This window comes from Thunnus maccoyii, chromosome 22 (genome assembly GCF_910596095.1).
Source record: "Thunnus maccoyii chromosome 22, fThuMac1.1, whole genome shotgun sequence".
In the NCBI taxonomy this organism is placed as follows: domain Eukaryota; kingdom Metazoa; phylum Chordata; class Actinopteri; order Scombriformes; family Scombridae; genus Thunnus; species Thunnus maccoyii.
Window position 1 is genome coordinate 24,265,480 of NC_056554.1, and position 21,315 is coordinate 24,286,794.

The 21,315-nt window shown below is 40.7% G+C and overlaps 2 protein-coding genes across 8 annotated transcripts in view; one reads left to right on the forward strand and one right to left on the reverse strand.

Annotated features, from left to right (window-relative positions):
• The window catches only part of LOC121889795 (coiled-coil domain-containing protein 171-like), a 19,822-nt gene extending 12,510 nt beyond the window's left edge, over positions 1–7,312 (forward strand). The window contains exons 16-25 of the mRNA XM_042402039.1: positions 931–1,453; positions 2,734–2,856; positions 2,947–3,134; positions 3,632–3,760; positions 4,616–4,795; positions 5,390–5,535; positions 6,001–6,055; positions 6,148–6,279; positions 6,400–6,552; positions 6,646–7,312. Coding sequence (XP_042257973.1) covers positions 931–1,453; positions 2,734–2,856; positions 2,947–3,134; positions 3,632–3,760; positions 4,616–4,795; positions 5,390–5,535; positions 6,001–6,055; positions 6,148–6,279; positions 6,400–6,552; positions 6,646–6,855 — 1,839 coding nt within the window. The 3' untranslated portion in view covers positions 6,856–7,312. The remainder of the gene's footprint in view (positions 1–930; positions 1,454–2,733; positions 2,857–2,946; positions 3,135–3,631; positions 3,761–4,615; positions 4,796–5,389; positions 5,536–6,000; positions 6,056–6,147; positions 6,280–6,399; positions 6,553–6,645) is intronic.
• LOC121889701 (low affinity immunoglobulin gamma Fc region receptor III-like) lies at positions 7,132–20,689 on the reverse strand. 7 transcript variants are annotated; one of them, XR_006093604.1, is made up of 8 exons: positions 15,161–15,374; positions 13,291–13,326; positions 12,814–13,077; positions 12,493–12,735; positions 12,270–12,410; positions 11,895–12,045; positions 11,531–11,696; positions 7,132–7,605 (listed from the first exon to the last, which is right to left on the reverse strand). XR_006093604.1 is itself a non-coding variant. In XM_042401868.1 (7 exons), exons 1-7 carry the CDS (start codon positions 20,530–20,532, stop codon positions 16,753–16,755), a joined length of 894 nt encoding a protein of 297 aa, XP_042257802.1. In that variant the 5' UTR covers positions 20,533–20,672; the 3' UTR covers positions 16,543–16,752. The 7 variants fall into 7 exon arrangements, 6 of the variants coding, with proteins under 6 accessions (XP_042257804.1, XP_042257803.1, XP_042257807.1 ...); XM_042401868.1 differs by lacking the exons at positions 7,132–7,605; positions 11,531–11,696; positions 11,895–12,045; ... (3 more) ...; positions 13,291–13,326; positions 15,161–15,374 and adding exons at positions 16,543–16,859; positions 17,048–17,197; positions 17,281–17,343; ... (2 more) ...; positions 18,427–18,462; positions 20,499–20,672; XM_042401870.1 differs by lacking the exons at positions 7,132–7,605; positions 11,531–11,696; positions 15,161–15,374 and adding an exon at positions 20,499–20,689 and having other exon boundaries at positions 11,734–12,045.
• Positions 20,690–21,315: the final 626 nt, after the last annotated feature.

Genomic DNA, 21,315 nt, shown 5'->3' on the forward strand with positions numbered 1-21,315 from the left:
TTCCAATAATAATGATAATATAATAATATCTTTACTGTTGGAACATGAACTAATCTCTGCAGCGTCGGTTTTGTAAACCAGTCGGTCAAATCTGAATATTTTCTACGTGTCTCTGGAAGAGATCAGTTAAATGATGAACAGTGATCTTCATGTTCCAACATCCATCTTCGCATCTTTGCCTTTTTTTCTATGAATATGTGAACATATGTGCTAAATGTTGTAGGTTTTGGTCGACTGTTATTAATAGTCATCACATGTTTATTATCGTCCTTGGTCCACAATTTATAACAAAAGTGTGTTTATAATTTAGTGTATAGTTTTCACTTTATATGATGCTTATTTGTTATTTGTGTTTTCATATTTGTGTAATATTTATATTTATTTAATTAAAATAATCCTCCACAGATTTATCATTTCTCTCCTGTAAGATTGTCGGTTTTATTTTGTTTTGTTTTGTTTTTTTTAAAAGGAAATTTGGAGAAAAAAAGGATGAAAACTGATGCAGCAGAACCAGAGATATCATCTTTTTTTATTCCACATATTGTTCTCGTCAAAACCTGACGCCTACATTACCCACAATGCAACTCAATCACTTCAAACTCTCGGTCTTCAGCCCCAACAGACGCTGACTCAAGTGACATCACTGGAGACACAGAAGAATTTAAACTACTTTTCACACAGAGACACGTGGAAACACGCTGAGATCTCTGGTTCTCGTTCTGCATCGATCTTCTGATCCTCTCTGTCTTTAAAACTGTCCGTCGTGAGTCCGACAGCGTTGTGAAGCGTTAAATCAGGACTGGAACGGGTTCATTTTGGTGGTTTATGATTCTAGATTCAGTTTTGGCTTCAAACTCCTCAAAGAACAACATACAGACTGTAGACTATCAGGCTCCTTACTAACATTCATCTTCTTCTTCTCTCTCTCAGCTGTGTCGCTCTCAGTGCGAATCTCTCCGTGACCACGTCTCCTCCCTGGAGCGTCACCGTTCCTCTCTGACCTCTGACCTCTCCCGCCTCCAGAGCCTCCTCTCCCGAGGCCGCAGGGAGTCTGCCTCCTTCCTGTCGGCGTGCGCCCTGCTGGCCGGAGCGTTGGCTCACACTCACCAGCGTCTGCAAGAGCTCTGCGAGCAGAAGAGACTCTTGTCCAGGCGCCTGGCGGAGAGGGAGGAGCTGGAGGAGGAGGTGAGGAGGCTGGCCGGCGCTCTGGGAGGTGAGGAGGGAGGCGAGGAGGAGGAGAAGGAGGAAAGAGGACGGAGGAGGAGAAGGGCGGTGAGGCGGTGGAGGAGGAGTGTGTGTGTGGTGTTGGCGGTGAGGAGGTGGCGTGCGTTCGCCAACAAGACGGCGGTGTTGTTTCGGCTGGAGAGAGGTGACGGCGGTCCGGCTGTGTGTGTCTGCGTCTGTGGAAATAAAGCTACGGCAACACAGAAGGGACAAGATGTACGGAGCAGAGGTAGGTGGACAGTTTGCATACCGAGTCAGTATGAAATAGATGATAAACGTGATGCTGTTATTAGTTTCTAATCAAACTAACGTGACCAAACTCTTCATGATGAAGGAACATGTGACCCAGTGCAGCGGTGACAAGAACAACGACGGAGGAATAAGATACATCAGACTTTGATACAAACACAACACTTGTTAGTAGATCAGTTTATTGTTGGTTTGGATCCAAACATGAGATTTGTTTACAAGAAGAAAAATCTAGTTACAGAAGTCACATGAGAGGCTGGAAGTCTCATAATTCCACAAATTATAATATAAAACGCAAATTTTCTCTTTGGTTTTACAAATTTATTCCTGATAATCTGACAAATGATATTCAGAAAGTGATGATACTGTTCTGTAGAGTGATCACTGAAGATCCCCTAAGAGCTGCGGGTTAGAATTAGGATTGGGGTTAGGGTTGGGGGTTAGAATTAGGGTTAGGATTAGGGTTAGGGGTTAGAATTAGGGTTAGGGGTTAGTATTAGGGTTAGGGGTTAGTATTAGGGTTAGGATTAGGGTTAGGGGTTAGAATTAGGGTTAGGGGTTAGTATTAGGGTTAGGATTAGGGTTAGGGGTTAGAATTAGGGTTAGGGGTTAGTATTAGGGTTAGGATTAGGGTTAGGGGTTAGAATTAGGGTTAGGGGTTAGTATTAGGGTTAGTATTAGGGTTAGGGGTTAGTATTAGGGTTAGGATTAGGGTTAGGGGTTAGAATTAGGGTTAGGGGTTAGAATTAGGGTTAGGGGTTAGTATTAGGGTTAGGATTAGGGTTAGGGGTTAGTATTAGGGTTAGGGGTTAGTATTAGGGTTAGGATTAGGGTTAGGGGTTTCACCATTTTATGGACCAACAACTAATCGATTAATCAAGAATCAACAGATTAATGGATAATGAAAATCATCAGTAGTTGCAGCTCTAATGTGACTTTTCATTTTGCCTAAAATAAAAATTTAGGCCCCAAAAAATGTCCACAAATTATGAGACGTTCTTATTACGGAACAAAACACAAGTTTTCTTTTTAGATTTTTCTTCCAGATAATCTGACAAATATAAAGTTGATTCTCGTCAGAGTTCAGTATGTGTGAAACTGTTCTTTCTACCTCAATAACTGAAGATCCTCACGGTGCTAAAAAGTCCTGATTTGTTGGTTTAAAACGACTTTTATTTAAATTAAAAACGAGTCTTTTAGTGTTTTATTTGTTAATTAGATTAATTGACTCAATTAAAACAGTTTGAATTTGTTTTCCAGATAAAGATGATGATGGTGATGAAGGTCGTGAGGGTGTGTGTGCTCGCTGGCTTCGCTCCAAACGTCTCTCCTCCGCCGTTCTGTCCTCCATGTCTGAGCTGCAGGGGGCGCTAGCACACACTGGTAACCACACACACACACACACACACACATAAAAAAGGTCAAATCCGACTTCAAGTCATCATCTAAGTGTCTTTTTCTTTCTCTTTCTAGGCTCCTCCCCTTCAGACGTGATGTCAGCAGCTCGTTCTGGTTTGTCCCGCCTCCTGGATCACCTTCTCAACCAAGACAGACGGGACGCTGCGTCCCGTCTGTCTTGCAGCGGAGCGGACGAGGACACGCTGACGGGTCGGCTGAGACTCGGCCTGAACAGACTGACGCCTCCGCAGACCAACATGAAGGTCACTAAACACACGTTCATTACGCTCCAAACATACTCAAAGTGGCCCAGAATCATCTATATTATATTATTAGATTATAACTGATGCATTAATGTGTAAGCATCACTTTAATGATGCAGATAAATATAAGGCTTGTTGTAACTACTTAATATACCGCTGGGCAGCTGAATCATAATGTTGCTCTGGTGTTTGAGTCTGTGTGAATATTTTAGTGATAATGTGTCTGATGGAGGCAGCAGGAGTTTTAATACCAGCAGTAGAAACATTAACAGTAATAACTGTAACAGTCACTTAACTCATATTTTCAAGAACAAGTTACAATAAAATATAAATAAGATTAAAGTTAAAGATAAAAACATTTTAATGTAATCGATCTTAACGAGTATAAAGGTCGTTCTACAATCGAGGGGCTCTGACTTCAGATGTTGTTATTATGTTATATGTTATTATATTGTTATATTAGTATCAGTGTATATTAATGTGACTGCTCCCGTCAGGCTCTGGTGTCCAGCCTGCAGCAGCACTTCCTGCTCTTCAGCCAACGGCTGCACTCGGCCGAGGTGGAGAGGCGGAGCCTGAGGCTGGAGGTGTCCAATCTGAAGAGAGCAGGACGGCGGGAGAGAGAGGTGCGAACACACACACGCACACACACACACACGCACACACACACACACACACACACACACACACTCACACACACACACAGGATCATACAGTAAAGCTTCATTCAGATGGTAATCTAACTCATTGTTCTCTGAGTCATAACTCAGTAAAATCTGAACACACAGACATGAAACTCATATTGATGTCATTCAATGTGACTTACACATCCTGAGGATCATTATCTCTGATGTTCATCACCAATAAACCTCCATAAATCCACTCAGAAACCAGAGAAAAGAGACGTTCAGAACTTTCTGGAGAATCATCACATTTCTAAGTTTTCTTCAGTATCACAGTGATGCTGTGATAGTTGTCTGCACATCATGTTACACTGCAAACAGGAGCTGCTAACAGATGATTCATGTGACTTTTAATGGAGACTATTTGACAAAATCTAAATAAATATGTTGAAAAAAATGGGTCTGAAAGAGAACAGCGGCACCTGCCTGTAGCTGACATCACAACAGCTCGTTTAATGAGCTTTTCTGTCGTCATATTGGTTCAAAAACAGGCCGATATGTTGGTGTTAGCATGTTTCCATCTGTCAGATTAGCAAAAAAATGTTTGTAGTAGAAGGAAGAAACTCAGAGATCCACTTTAAAATACAAGGACGTCACTCTGGATGGGATTTAAATGAGAAACAGTCGCTGATTGCAGCTGTAATTATTACTGATTCACCCACCTCCCCTACAAACACACACAGTCTGAATGGGGCTTTATGCTGTCTAATAAATACAAACCTGACTCTGTGTGTGTGTGTGTGTGTGTGTGTGTGTGTGTGTGTGTGTGTGTGTGTGTGTGTGTGTGTGTGTGTGCAGGTTCCAGCCGAGCGTTTCCACAGCGTTTGTTCGGAGCTCCGTCAGGCTCTGAGCAGAGAGCAGGAAGCACAGACGCTCATTCAGGAACAGTCGGCTCAGCTGCAAACACTGCAGCTCCGAGTCAACACACACTCCACCGAGCAGACGGACACACAACACACACTCAGCCAGACCGCACAGGTACACACACACACACACACACACACACACACACTCAGCCAGCCACAAGTATTTAGAGGTTAAATACAGTCTTGGTTGTTTCTTCTTGTTCAAAGGCTTTATTTGAAATGTAGAAAATCCCCAGTTGTTATAGAGGAGGCAGGTTGAGAGTATTTCTGCGTTCACACATATGAAACTTAGTATATTAACCCAATCCATCTTGTAAATATCAAATACATCAGAGCTTCAGTTTAGCCGGTACGTCTGATTTGACTCCTTTTTGCTACCTTGAACCTTTTGCCACCAAGTGACGTCAAAAGAATCACTCTCGTTCTCAAAGGCATAGGTTCGGTGTGCTTTACACTTCCTGAAGATTTCAATATCTCCAATAAACGTCCAGAAAATCTGCACAGAAATCACAGAAGAAGAAAAAAAATGCTCCTTATTACAGCAGAACTTTCCTGAGAATCATCATAGAGACTATTTGACTAAATATAAACAAATAAAGGCTTCAAGCTGCAGCCTATAAATGACTCACTGAATCCATGGCACCCAAAGCATCATGGGAGCTGTAGTTCCAAACGTACAAAGTAACAACTCTCTCTCTCTCTTCAGTGTCTGTCGGAGGCTCGACAGGAGGTGAGTCGGAAAGAGCGCTCGCTGAGGACTCTGGGTAAGCACCTGTCGGGGGTTCAGAGGGAGAGGAAGCAGCTGGAGGAGAGACTGCAGCAAGCCGAGGACGAGCTGAGGGACGCCGCCAGGTAACACACACACACACACACACATCTACACACCCGACGCCGCAGACACTAAAGGGGCAAAAACCCTGATGACGTCACAGTGATGTCATCAGCTCAGGTTTATAACAGAAAGACTGCGTTACAATCTGAAGATGTGAGTGTGATGAAAGAGACGCTTTGCAAGTTGCATTATGGGAAATGTAGGATGCAGTGTTTCTGGAGGTTGACCCACACTAGAGACTAACTGTCAGCATATCTCTGTCTTTGTAAAGTACGCTCTGATTGGTTGACTGTTTACAACTTTTTATCTCGTAATGACGATGATTCCAGCATGAAATCAACGCAGACGTCTGCTGTAATTTCACTGTTTTTTCTTGTTTTGTTGCATTAATTACTTTAATCTTGGAAACAAAGCAATAAAAACATGATTTACAGAGTCCTGCCACTAAATACATATTAATATTTATTTCTTTATTTCCTTCCTAGACGTAAAGATTGTCTGATCGGCTACATGAACGCTGCAGAGAGGAGCTACAAGGAGGTGAACACACACACACATATATATGTTTATATATTTACACACACACACACACATGTAAAGACATCTGTAACACCACTTTATGTGATCTTCAGGTCAGAGAAAGTCTCATCCAATCACGTCACTCGCTGTCAGCTCAGCCCCGCCCCCTGCCGTTGCCCCAGGAACACCTGGAGACAAATGGAGCAGAGAGCATCATGGGAGCTCCTGAGGTGGCGGCGTGTCAGGTGACCGTGATTCTGTTGCTCTTTTTTTTAAATCAACCTCCTCAAATCTCTATCTTTCTTTTTTCTTTCTTTCATCCGTTCACTCAGTTCATTCGTTCATCTCTCTCTTCCTCTCTGCAGACTCTTCTCTCCACCTTCGCTCAGCTCTATCAGACCTGCAGCTCCCGGATCGTCCGGTTGGAGCAGGAAGTCTCCGCCCACCGCAGTCATGTGACCGCGCTGCGCAGCGAGCTGCAGGACGCCTGTCTCCGTGACAACCTCGCCTACGTCCCTGTGAGATGCGCCGTGTTTTTTCCTCAATATCATTTAAATGTATTTATTTATTTTTCTATTTAAAATAAAAAAAATCTTTTGTCTGTGTTTCAGGTGGATGAGTTTCCTGAAACGCCCCCGCCCGCTGATGTAGACGCTCCTCGACCCGTTCCCCTCTCTGATTTGTTGAAGGAGCCGCCTGTCAGTTTAAAGATAAACCCCGCCCCTTCCTCTCCACTCCACAAACCCACCAGGACCAAAATGAAGGAGAAGAAAGCCGTGAAGACGAACAGAGGACACGTGAAGAGCGGAGGGAGGAAGTAGACGGACAGTTTGTGCTGTCGGGACTTTTTACTGATGATTGTAAAAACTACAAACTGCAGAGAAGGATCAGTTTCAAGATGTTTTTGTTTTGGAAAGTTGTGAAAACTCTTCAACTTGACATGAAACACAAGAGAAGTCCTCCATCAGCAAACATCCAGACAATCAAAACTTTTATTTATACGAGTTATCAGCTGTAGAGAAGAATCAGAGTTTTATATAATGTAGGTTTTTTCAACATGTTTTTTTCTTTTCCTTTTTATGTTTCACACACACACACACACACACACACACACACACACACACACACACACACACACACACAGCTGGTTGGTGACAGACGTCTGAAGGCCATATGGTCGTCTGTTATGACAGGGACTGTGTGTGTGTGTGTGACAGATCAGCAGCTGGTTACTGTATGAGTTGAGTTTACCTTCAGTAAAACATTTCTGCTCTTTTACCTTTAAACTTTGCCTGAGTTTGTTTCAAAATATTTAAAGGTAAAGTCAGAGAATTTAATCCAGCACACTTTTTGTCAAATTCAGCAAAATATCTCCTCACGGTCAGCTAGTTATAAAAAAAATCCAGGGTTCATACACAGCGCTGGCTCTGTAGATGACAGTCAGCAGTCAGCAGGGGGCGTCGGTGGTGCTCATGTACAGGACAGGAGGAAGTCATCGGAGCAGCTGTCTGTGTGAGGACATGACAGTCTCCCGTCTCCAGCAGCCGTTGAATGGTGGGAGTGCTGGTGGACTGGAGAGAGAGAGAGAGGCCGTGGCTAAATCATATAGAAAGTGTTTTCTCAGGGAACGGATACGCTTCCATTTTATTAAATGTATCAATCCACACTGAATCCCAGACAGTCTCACGGAGACCTCCTGTGTTTTTTAACACTGTGAGTCTGAGTCTGTTCTGTTTTTTTCCTGTTTAATGAAGCGTAATCTGAGCAGGCAGCTGTTTAAATCACATAAATATCCTGCTTTGTATGTGTTTTCAACTTATAAACCAAACCAACAAATTTGGGGTTCAGTATCTTGTCCAAGGACACTCGGACTACATGCAGACTGGAGGAGCCGGGGATCGAACCACCGACCTTCTGATTAGTTGACGACCTGCTCTACCTCCTGAGCCACAGCCGCCCCAATAAGTTTTTTTTTTATTTTTTTTATGTGTTTGCGGCCGTCAGGAGACGTTCATCTATAAACTACTGTGAAACAGTGTGACAGTGGATTTTACTGCAAGAAGCTGTTTCATCCTTTTTTGTGGCGTTTCAGTCAGCAGCAACACGATCACTACTGTCAGAAAACTTTTTTTTTTTTAAATTTATTTATACGTTTGAGTTAATTTATTGTTTTTTAATTAATATTAATATTGGATGAATTAATCATTTTAATTGGTTAATACATGCATAATAAATAAATAATTGTAGATCATATTGTCTCTGCTGCTTTTCCATCATACATTCATACTTTACATCAAACTGCATTTCATGTGGTGTTAAACCTGTAGAAACCCTGTATTTGGCAGATGAATGTAGTACAGCTGAAAGGTTTGAAGCACTAATATTGATTTTCTATACACACAATGACTTAAATGAATAAATGACTGCAGCTCTCAGTGCGGTTACATGATTCTGAAAATACCAACGCTAGCTGAAAGTTACTGGGAAATGTAGTTTAACTAGTAACAAACTCTCCAAGTTTACAAAGAAATAAATGACAAGGAAGCAAAACACACATCAGATATTCTGAATTTGAATATTTCCTGTATATTAAAACAGTGATTTCCAGCCTTTTCAGGCTGTGAGTCTACCTGGGACCCTCTTCATATGTTTCATTGTCTGCCAGTTAAACTAAAGAGAACTTATTTTGCGTTATTTGAATAACTTTTAAAGGCTTTAGATAAAATAGTTTAGCTAGTGAGATAAATAATAGTTTTAGCAAGGTGTACCCAATAAAATGACAACTGAGTGTAAATGAAAGTGTGTTGAACTGAGGCGCCTGAATTGAGGAGTGTTATCAGGGACGATGGTGCAAGAAATGTAGAAATGTGGTACGACAAAAGTGAGAAAAGTTTTCAGTCAGTTGAAGAAAAACAGAAATGTTTCTACTGCTGAATCAGCTGTGTGAAACCCTCCGGCAGCATGTGTGTGTCCGTCTGTGTCTCTGTGGATTTCTATTAATGTGTGAACACTAACACGCCCTCAGGCTTCATAAACGTCTTTTTATGAAGCGACTCCAGCTGCTGTCACATTCACACACAGTTGTGCTGATTCAGCCGAACAGGAATCTCCTTTTTCCTCTGGAGATGTTTGTCATTTTTTTATTTTCTGTCTCCCTCTGAGACACACCTACGGAAGCATTTTTTAATGCCATTATCTCGAGATCATGAGTTAATTATCTTTTATTATCTCGAGATAACAAAGCTCGTTATCTCAAGATAACGAGATAATCAACCTGTTATCACGAGAAAACAAAAGGTTGTTTCCTCTTATTACTCATAATGCTTATCAGAGATCAGGTGTGCCGTGCCAGCATACATAGACGGCGTCTTGACAACTGTAGCAACTGATCTAAGCTGAAAATGTCAGATGAAAGAGTATACATTATTATTAGCATCACCTTTATTAATGTCATGGTCAAATGGCAGGTTAATTAATTCCTGGTCATAATATAATGGGATGTTTCATTTAGAAAAGGTACCAAACAATACCTTTCAAGCATTTTCATTTTGTTAGACTTAATTTAAGAAAGGAAGGTGGGGTGCAGAGAGGGAATAAAAACCAACATATGACTATGATTTGAACCCACCTGAAGGCTTCTTGTGCTTGATCTTAATGGCTGAGCTATACATGTGAGGGAGACATGGAGAGAAGATAGGAATGAACAAATGAGAATGAGCTCCACTCGTGTTGAATCTCGTGATAAATTATCTCATTATCTTGAGAAATCGGCCTTTTGTTTTCTAGAGATCACAAGATAAATTAACTGGTGATGACTCGAGATAAAGGCATTAAAAAACAATTGCAAGTATGGCCGTTCTTGGCTTCCATAAACACCGGTTCCACACTTCCCTTCCTACTTTTTTGGGGTTTTTTACCTCACATTTTGACCTGTAACTTTGATAATGCATCTTTTTCTCTCAGTTTTCTGCTTCACTTTAAATACAGAACGCTGGTGTTGTGTTGTACACTGGATGGAGATACGGAGCTTTTCAAAATCGCTGACATTATTTTCAGGCGATGAAAGCCACATTTGCGTTTCCTCAGGCTCTTTTTTTTTTCTGCAGCCACTTGCACAATCGAGACTCCCCAAATTTTGTTTGTTTTGTGGACGACAGAGTGATGAAAACCATGCATGTGGATGGAGAACTTTGTGGTGTCGTCTTCGTTTCACGGCATCCTGACAGTAACTGGTGTGACTTGTGGGAGCAATTAAAGTTCCTTTCTTCATCTATTGACTCTCCTGTCATTCGCTTTCAATGGAGTGGCTAGCTTAGCTTAGCATCGCAGACAAGAGCGCTGACTCTGGTGTTTCCTTTTAGTCCCCTGACACTCACAGAGTTTATTCAACAGGAGACGTCCAGTGTTGCAGTCAGGGTTTGTCCCGCTCTCACACGACAGATTAAGTTTAATTCCTGATGAACCGGCAGCTTCTCTTATAGAAAACCAGATCCCACATCCTGGTGGAAGTGACAAATCTGAAGCAGGCCGAGAAGTGATGAATTCCCTCTGAGGATAAAACACTTAATCCCAGAACAAAGAAGAGCTTGAGCACTCAGCGACATAACAGCATCACAGACTGTTACTGCCTCTGGCTCTGCGTTTCAAAGTGACCAGTAACAACATCAAGTCTTCATGAAGTGAGAAACAAATCAAATGTAGAGGCAGATGGTCACCAAACTATGGCCACTTATTCCCCAAAACTACATACATATAGTATTTATGGCACCTGACAAGTACATTATACTCATCCAAGGCTATACAGTCTAATAATATATACTACAAATACAATGTGAACCTGTGGCTGCACAAAAAAAAAACATTGATATTGGACAATTCTCCAAAATCCCAGACTATATTCAATGACAATGTTTTTTACGTCCAAAGCCAACATTTTAAAGTTCAACTGGAATTAAACTGCTTTTTTGTCTCCTACAACAACATAATCTGCTCTGTAAATCACTTGTCATGTGTTCCCCTTTGGGAAAAAAATCAGAAAACAAAAGGAAGAAAATTAAATGTTAAATTCTTTGATTTCAGGATGACGCCCCCTAGTTTTACATTATTGCCATTAAATACCATTCCATCACCTCCTTATGTAGCTGGAATCCTTCTTTACATACAGCAAATGCAAGATTTGTTTTGATGTCTTATCTTCATAAAGCGATAATGTGTCATTCTATCATCGGTAGAGCAGACAGTCACACTGAGCCTGATAGCATCCTGCTACACAGAGCCACAGACTCTGAACAACAACCACATTAGCTCTCCTGCTTTCCCCCTTATCTAACTTACAAACATGAACACGTCTTGTCCTGCACCTTAGCTTGTTGAACAAGCCACCAAACAAACATTCACAGGGAAAAGCGCACAGCTAACATCAGGCTACATCAGTTAGCAGGCTAGGTAGCTAATTAGCTGCTCAGCTACAGCACATTAAACAGCATGTAAACATACCTGCAAATGTCACTTCAGACTCGTTAGATGCTGGTTCTCTTCAACACCACTGCTAACAACACAGTCTGTCGATGATCTAGCTACAGCAATTAGTTTACTTTGTCTTTGTTCTGTGTGGTGTACCACTGGTAGGCTGCCAGCTGTTGTCAATCAAACACACAGAAAACTGTTGAAAACACACAGACAGCGCATGTGATCAGGTCTTCATTTACTCTACAGTCACTCAAGCACAGCAAATGTATGAAAAAAAACTTTACTCAAAATATTCAGTTACAGAGTTACCAAGATGGATGTTGCTGGCAGTAAAGTAACACAACAAACTTAAAGCAGTGACTTCATATTGTAAATGTTCAGCTTCTCTCACGTTCACTACTGTCACTGTAAACTGTCTCTGATGTGTTCAGCTCAGAAGTGATGTTCAGTGGTGACTGCCATGATGCCATCATATTCCTCAGCCAATCCCTCTGCAGTCTGGTTGGGCAGGGGTATTGCCATGGGGACAGGTAGGTCATTCCCTGTTGTGTGAGGGGTTAGAGATAAAAAGTTTGAACTGACTGACAGAGGCAAAGATCTGTTGAAAATAACATATAATCAACACGTAATAACTGTAATACTGTTCACTGATAGAAATACTGTGCAACACATGATTGATTGTTTGATTGATTAAATGATTGATTGATTGATTGATTGATTGATAGTTGCTGAGTGTCTGTAAGGTGAGTGAATGATTCAGAGTTACCTGTGGGCCTATGTCGATATGATGACACCATGATGAGAGTGGAGATGAAGTACGGACAGAACACCATTAGGTGGTAGGCCAGTATGAAGACAAGCTGGAGGGGAGCTGAGGCAGGGGGTGGGGCTGTGGTTGTAGGTTTACCTACAGAAGAGAAGAAGAATCCCACCTGGTCTGGTGAATATGTGGATGAAATAAGTGGTGAAATCAAAGGGAACGTGCTTACTTGCGACAGTCATCCAGCTGGGTGGAGACTCTCCATGACTGCTGACATGACACGTGTAGAGGCCTTCATCAGACTTAGAAACATGATGGATGGTCATGTGACCTGCAGGCTCAGTCCTGATGAGGGAGCCATCTTTATAGAAGTCAGCTAGGAGGAGGTTGGAGGTCTCTGTTTTACAGTGCAGAGTGACATCATCTCCTTCCATCACAGGGAGGACAGGACTCTGCAGGATCACTGATCCACCTCAACACAGAGACAAACTACAGCATTTCATCATTTACACTCAGCTTCATCAATACTAACTCCACAGTCTGATCTTACCAGCGACAGTGATGTTGATGCTGTTACTGGTTGCTCCCTCTCTGGACTCACACCAGTAAACTCCACTGTCCGCTCTTTGGATGTAGCTGATGATACAAGAAGAACCAGTTGATTTTCCCCATTTAACGCCACACTCAGCTCTGGTTTCTGTGGTTGTGTTCCTCCTCAGCGTCCATCCCGCAGAGCTGTCGTCCTCCTCACAGCTCAGATAGACAAACCCTCCTTTAAACATCTGAGAGCTGCTGGAACTCACAGTCAGGTTAGCTGGAAGGAGGAAATGATGATAAATAATCTTTTAAAGCTCTCTGAAACTGAATTAATTACCCAGGCTGATCTTGAACTCATTGACCTCCTGATAGTTTGACATGCTTTACATTATTATCATTATTGCTTTGTAACATCCAATGGATGAATTATGGAGCCTGGTGACGGAAAATAAGAGAGCTTCCATGATTGTGATAGAAGAAGTTTACTAACCTTGATTTGTTGTGCAGCACAGCAGTGAACTCACAACTAAAGAGAAATGACACTCAGGTTGGTTTGAGGTTTTACAATCAACAAGACATCAGAGGAAAGTGACAAACACCAGACAGACTGATCTTGGTTTGGTTTTACTGATACAGAATGAGCACAGAAAGGAGGAGAGATCTCTTTCATGTTCTACACTAAACCGGATGTTTAACTTTACTCTCCAACACTACGTGAGATCAGAGAGCCACAGCACTGTCTGACTGAATGACTGATAACAATGTAAACACAAGGCTCATGGAAATTCCAATAAATATGGGTTTGTAACATCTTCTTGTCAAGAACAGATTTTTGTCAATTAGGTTGTCAATAAATCTGCCTATTAATGGAAATGATGACATCTGCCCTCAGATACAACCCTAAAACTGTTTTATACAAATAAAAACATCAAAAACACATATGTTTTCACTGCACCTGTATAACGTCGGCCCACAAATAAACAGTGCTGAAAAAATCTGTCCCATGGTTGAACCTAATTGTGACCCTGATGGTGGGTGTGGCATTAATCATGTCAAAGAACACTCTTACAACAATCTTTTTTTTTTTTTTTTTTACAGTGATGTAAAACTCTGTAAAACAATTTCACTTAGTTTGAGAAAGTTTTTAAGACATCATCCAGAAGAGTAGTTCACCACCTTTATGGTTTTGACCCCTTAAAATGCAGCAACATCTGCTTGAAAGACAAGTAGACATTGATGTTACATTATCAGTAATTCACAAGAAAAAAAAACAAAAATTTTGATGAATATCTGAAAAGATCAATTTAATTTGTGTGGCTGCTTTCCTTTCCTGTTACTTGTCTCATGGCCCCTTAGATGTATCCTGGAACCCCTGATTTACAACACAGAGGTCAGTGGGAAAATCCCTGTAGTAAAAAATAATATTCTCTATAGAACATCACTAATGTAGTTGTATTAAAACATTAGAACATCATGTTACTCATGTTAATCGTTGAAGCACTCACAGTGATGACTATTCTGTCACTTTGTTAAAGTTTGGGCCTCACAGGAAATTAAAAAATGGTCCATATCTGTGCAGCAGAACTGAAGATATCCTGACTTCAGTGGTTGAAGAAGTACTCATCTACTTTTACTGTAGTTGGATTTTTCATGCAGGAAATGTACTTATAATGTAGTATTTTTACATTGCTGTATTGGTACATTTACTTAAGTAAAAGATCTAAGTATTATTGTCATGCTTCTGTCTCAGTCTGGCTCTATGTCCCTCCACCAGTCCACCAGATGCCCTCAGACTTTTTCCTTGTTTGCTGAACTGGACTGAGTGGCAGTAGGCCCTTGAAGTTGAAACTGAAGGACTGTTGCTTGCTACACACTGACCCTCGTAGCAACTATGTGCAAAAGTGAACTGAAACTCAGAGCAACACTTGTCTTTCAGTCCTATTTTTGTTGTTACATGCAGGCCACTCAACCCAGGCCCTTGAAGTTGAGATTGAAGTTTGTTTTCACACTAGTTGTTATCTTAGGGAAGTATGACTGAGGACTGTTGATTGCTACACACTGATCCTCGTAGAAACTATGTAGGCTGAGGAGGACTAACCATGACCAGTAAAGTGAATTTGATGAGTAAAGCTGGTGGAACAAGAAGAAGAAAATAATTGAGAAAATAAATAAAAACATTGTGGGAACTTTCTGAAAAAACATGATCTGATCGTCTCAAATTAAACTAATGTTAAGATCATTTTGAGACCCAAAAACCACAGACATGAGACTGATGTAAGAACCAAACTGGAAACACATTTAAATGAACAACAGGAGTCTAGTTGTTATCATTAATTCAGAAACACACAAATTGTACTTACAGAGCAGCAGCAGTAGAGATGTTTCCTCCATCATAAGACTTGCTGATATTAAACCTAAAAAAACTCTTTGATCAGTTTAGTCACATCTAGAAAAACCCTCCTCCTTCCTCTGTGTCCGTGGCTCAGTGTTGTGGTTTCCTCTTCACTTACTACTGAGAGGAAACTTTCTTTGTTTAGTTGCAATAAAGCAGACAAAACCATAACAATGAAGAAAAGATCTACAAAAACAAGACCTAAAAGTCAAGATGAAAAGCAACAAGTGGGACATCAATACTTGCGTGGTGTGTTCACTGACAGTTAAACTAACCATATAATAGGAACTTCTGTTTTGTTGGGGTTAAGTCTGAGGAAGTTATTTGACAGTCCTTGATAGCTGTTAGGCAGCCTTGCAGGGTGGAGAGTTTGCTATGCTCATTTGAATTGAAAGAAAAGTATATCTGTGTATCATCCACATAGCTGTGATAAGAGATACACTAAATCGACTAATTAGGAAACCAAGGGGGAGCATGTACTAGGGGGAAAAGGGGAGACTTGGGAGATGTAACGATCAATGGCCACAGAAAAACTCCTACCATAGTAAAGTATATAATGTTATATAAATGTGCAGTGTATGTAATAGACACACCCTATACAATAGTAATACAATACTATGAAGTATTTATAATGAAATGATTAATTGATTATTGATATGTTAAAACATTGATTTTATAAATGAAATAACTTGTTTGTAGAAAAACACTATGTTCCTGTGGGTGGCAACAATTTAGCTGAAAGGAAGCGAACAGGAAGTGATGTTGTACCTACATGTGTGACAGCTTCTCTCTGCTTTAACCACAAAAATATGGTGAGAAAGAGATATGAACACTGTGTGTAGCTGCACAACAGCAGTCAGTAAAGACCAGTGTGGTGAGCTCTCACCCTATACCCTTCTTTAGTTTTCTTCTGTATGTTTTTTGGTGTCTTACAAGTCCCACGCACTTTGCTCCACAAACATCATATGAACATCAAACTGTGTGGCTTATTGAACAGATGTGTGCAATCATTTTGGGGTTTTTTTGTAGCTTATTCCAGCGATTTTCTATAGATTTATAACGTCAGTCTACGGGAGGAATGATCCAAGTCAGTTGGATCCTTTGTAACTTTGAAACTCAACTGCTCAGACATACGCTCAGCCACAGATCCTGTTTAAACTTTAAAATGTTGAAAAGACATCGACTTTAACACAGCCTGTTGTGTTGGCTGCATACAGTACAATGAGGGGTGGAAACCAAAGCCACAGACAGTCTCACCATGTTTACCAAACCACAACAAGTATTTTACGTCTGACTAATCTGTAGAAAACACACAGACAGCACATGTGATCAGATCTTCATTTACTCTGCAGTCACTGCAGCACAGCTCAGACATCAGGCAGAGGAATGAAAGAAAACTTTATTCAAAATATTCAGTTACAGAGTTACAAAGATGGATGTTGCTGGCAGTAAAGTAACAGAACAAACGTAAAGCAGTGACTTCATATTGTAAATGTTCAGCTTCTGTTCTAATTCTCATGTTCACTACTGTCACTGTAAACTGTCTCTGACGTGTTCAGCTCAGAAGTGATGCTCGGTGGTGACCTCCATGATGTCATCATATTCCTCAGCCAATCCCTCTGCTGCCTGGTTGGGCAGGGGTGTTGCCATGGAGATGTCATTTCCTGCTGTGTGAGAAGTTGGAGATAAAGAATTTATCTGTTGTAAATAATAATGTAAATAGTATAATCACTAAATAACTGTAATAATGTTCACTGATAGAGATATTGTGCAACACATGATTGATTGATTGATTGATTGATTGATTGATAGCTATTGAGTGTCTGCAAGGTGAGTGAAAGATTCAGAGTGTTACCTGTGGTCCTGTGTCGATATAAAGACATCATGAGGAGAGTGGAGATGAAGTACGGAGAGAACACCACTAGGCGATAGGCCAGTCTGAACACAAGGGGTGGGGCTCCCGAGGTAGGGGGCGGGGCTACTGAGAGAGGGGACAGGGCTGTGGCTGTAGGTTCACAAGGAGAAACACACCTGGTCAGGTGAACATGTGGATGAAATAAGTGGTAAAATCAAAGTGAACTTCCTCACCTGTTATAGTGATCCAGCTGAGTGGTGTAGATTGAAGTGTAATGCTGGGTTTCTCTAAAATGACTAAATAAATAAAAGCATATTCATTTAAAGAAAAGATTCCATGTTCACTAATTTTACTGTTCAGAAAGTGATCAGATTACTGAGAATGGTGCAAATTATTGGGTATTAAATATCATCCATATTGTTCATTGTTTATTTTCCAGATTTGGAAGCTGATTTCAAATAATATGTGAAATAATAAATAGTATTTTAATATTGAGTACATAAACATATAATATGGTTTAAATGCAGCAGAGGTGAATTGTTTGTTTGTGTAAAGTGACAACATAATATAACATATTAAAAGTTGAAAGATTTGTCTTTAACTTCCTCACCTGTGACAGTGATCCAGCTGGGTGGAGACTCTCCATGACTGCTGCTGTGACACTTGTAGAGGCCTTCATCAGACTTGGAAACATGGTGGATGGTCATGTGACCTGCAGGCTCAGTCCTGATGAGGGAGCCATCTTTATAGAAATCAGCTGGGAGGTTGGAGGTCTTGTTTTTACAGTGCAGAGTTACATCATCTCCCTCCATCACAGGGAGGACAGGACTCTGCAGGATCACTGGTCCACCTCAACACAGAGACAAACTACAGTATTTCATCATTTACACTCAGCTTCATCAATACTAACTCCACAGTCTGATCTTACCAGTGACTGTGATGTTGATGCTGTTACTGGTTGCTCCCTCTCTGGACTCACACCAGTAAACTCCACTGTCCCAAGGGGCTGTTACACTGATGTCACAGGAGGAACCAGCTGATCTTCCCCATTTAACTCCACACTGAGACATCTGTCGTTTTGTTGTGTTCCTCCTCAGCAGCCATCCTCCAGAGCTGTCATCTTCCTCACAGCTCAGAGAGAATGATTCATCTTCAAAAAACTGAGAGCTGCTGGGACTCACAGTCAGGCGAGCTGGAGGGAGGAGATGATAAATAATCCTTTAAAGATCTCTGAAACTGAACTAATTACCCAGGCTGATCCTGATCCATTATTGCATTGTAACATCCACACTGCTTTGAATTATGAAGCCTGGTGACGGAAAATAACAGAGTTTCCAAGTCAGTGAGGTTGGTGATTGTGATAGAAGAAGTTTACTAACCTTGGTTTGTTGTGCAGCACAGCAGTGAACTCACCACTGAAGAGAAATGACACTCAGGTTGGTTTGAGGTTTTACAATCAACAAGACATCAGAGGAAAGTGACAAACACCAGACAGACTGATCTTGGTTTGGTTTTACTGATACAGAATGAGCACAGAAAGGAGGAGAGATCTCTTTCATGTTCTACACTAAATTGGATGTTTATTATGGAGAAACAATAAACATCTTTACTCTTCAACAGAAATCCTGACTTTTAGTCACTAGTATGGATATATGAACTACATTTTCCATGATGCAACTGGAGAGTGTCTTTTGTTCAGGGGTCCGTTTCACAAAGCAGGTTTAGTGAAAACTCAGGGTCTGTTAACCCTGAAATGAGGGAAACTCTGAGTTTTCCGTTTCAAAAAGGGAGGTAACTCAAACCAGAGAAAGAGGGATGACTCTAGCCTGTTTCAGAGAGAGGGGTAACTTAAGCTCTCGGTCAGTTACCGTAGTAACAGACTCTATGAGCCTAACCTGGTCGGGACCAGGTTTTTCTCAATGAACCTCGAGTTTCTCTCAGTCTCCACCCTCTTTCAGAGCCACACACTCCATTTGATTTCCTCATTCATTCAGTCAGCAGGCGAGTTTTGGCGTAGCCTAGTTCTGCCGTCTGTCATTTAAAAAAATCATTAAAACAATCAGAGTCAGTATATTAGAAGTCCATTAGGCACAGTAAGTGGCGACTTTCTTCACTAACATGGCATGTCCATTTGATAACGATCCCGTGGATGAAGGTGCAGCATTACTGCGCAGAGAATTAAATATTCGTCGAGAGATGGTTATCAGACCGCGCATAGATGTTCTAGCATTTCCAGACAATTATCTTTTTGAGAGATACCGTTTCACGTCACAGTCCATCATCTACATACACAACCTAATCCGTCCTTACATTTGCAACATTACCAATCGTAGTCATGCTCTCACATCCCAGCAGATATTGTGTGTTGCGCTGCGTTTCTTTGCAAACGGAAGTTTTTTGTACAGTGTCGGAGCCAGCCACTGGCCTTCCTAAATTCTGGCTTAGGGCCAGCTCCTCTGCCTCCGTTAGAGGTGGCGGTGCTGGACCACCACCCGTTTTACAGGCATCTGCCTTCTTTCTGTTGGCTGAGTGGAAGTCTGTGTTAGTTTAAATAGGATTAATTATTTAACAGAACATGATGTAGATGATAAGACATTTATGTGTGTGAAACCAGCATTATGTTGGGGATAAAACAGCTGCTCAGTCAAACAGCCACTTAATATTTACTTTACAATGTAAAACATGATCAAAATGAGGTTCCCCCATGAGATTATGTCGAGGTTTTACTTTTTGTGTTGCACTTCTTTCTGAAAACATGCTCAAACTCGCCGTATTATCGCATTAAGATTTCTAGCCCTAGTGGGGCGAAAAACGCAGCCCTCCTCTTCCCCGTTGCCATGGTGACTCATTGAATCGGGGCTCAATTGATGCTGGCTTTTTATAATTGTGGTGCACGCGCTTAACTCCAGGTGAAACTACTCCGAGTTGATTAAACTGACTCAAATCAGATGTTCTGGAACCGGAAACTCAGAGTTTCTTATCTCAGAGTAGATCAACTCAGAGTTCAGGATTAGACTCAGAGTTTGTTGAACCTGCTTTGTGAAACGGACCCCAGGCCTCCCTGTGTGGTAAACAGACATATCTTTCAAACTAGACACCTCCAGTTAGTAATGCAAGACTTTATGTTAGAAACGTGTAGTCTGATGACATCACTATGACGTCATGGCATTTTCACAGGCCGAGGAGGACTAAACATGACCAGTAAAGTGAATTTGATGAGTAAAATTGGTGGAACAACAAGAAGAAAATAGCTGAGAAAATAAAAAAAACATTGTGGGAACCTTCTGTAAAAACAGGATCTGATTGTCTCAAAGTAAACTAATGTGAAGTTTTTTCTAAGCACCAAAAACCAAAGACATGAGACTGATGTAAAAACCAAACTGGAGACATGTTTAAATAAACAACAGAAGTTAGATATTATCATTACATCAGAAACACAGACTGTACTTACAGAGCAGCAGCAGTAGAGATGTTTCCTCCATCATAACACTTGCTGATATTAAACTTAGAAAAACTCCTTGAACAGTTAAGTCACATCAAGAAAGACCCTCCTCCTTCCTCTGGGTCTGAGGCTCAGTGTCTTGGTTTCGTCTTCACAGAGTATTGAGAGGAAATGTTCTATGTTTAGATGCAGTAAAGTAGAAAAAAACATAATCTGAAGTAAAGATCTACAAAAACAAAACTTAAAAGTTGAGATGAAAAGCAACAAGTGGCACATCAATACCTGTGTGGTGCGTTCACTGACTGAGTTAAACTAACCTAGAAGAAGGTGATTGTGTTTCTATGCATTTATAAACTGAGGCCAAACTTGAAGCTGCACTTTTGATCAGAAACATTCTCAACTTTAAATTGAAATTAAATGAGTTTTATGATAAGATCAGACTTCATTGATCACTGAGGGGAAATTCACCTGAGATCAAAGAAAACAAATAATGAATTAAATAATAAAAATAAAATAAGAAATTAAAGAAATTAAGAGAGACGCATAAAAATATATATGATAGATACATTACAATACCTTATTTATTTGTGGAACTCTGACAGCCACAATGTGTCAACTATATGTAGTATAAATATATATTATGTACAATGCATGATACTAATACCATAGTAAAGTATATAATGTTATATAAATGTGCAGAATATGTAATATAAACACACTATTAATACAATACTATGATGTATATATAATGAAATGATTGATTGATTATGTTAAATCACTGATTTTATAAATTAAATAAGTCGTTCGCAGAAAAACACCGTATGTT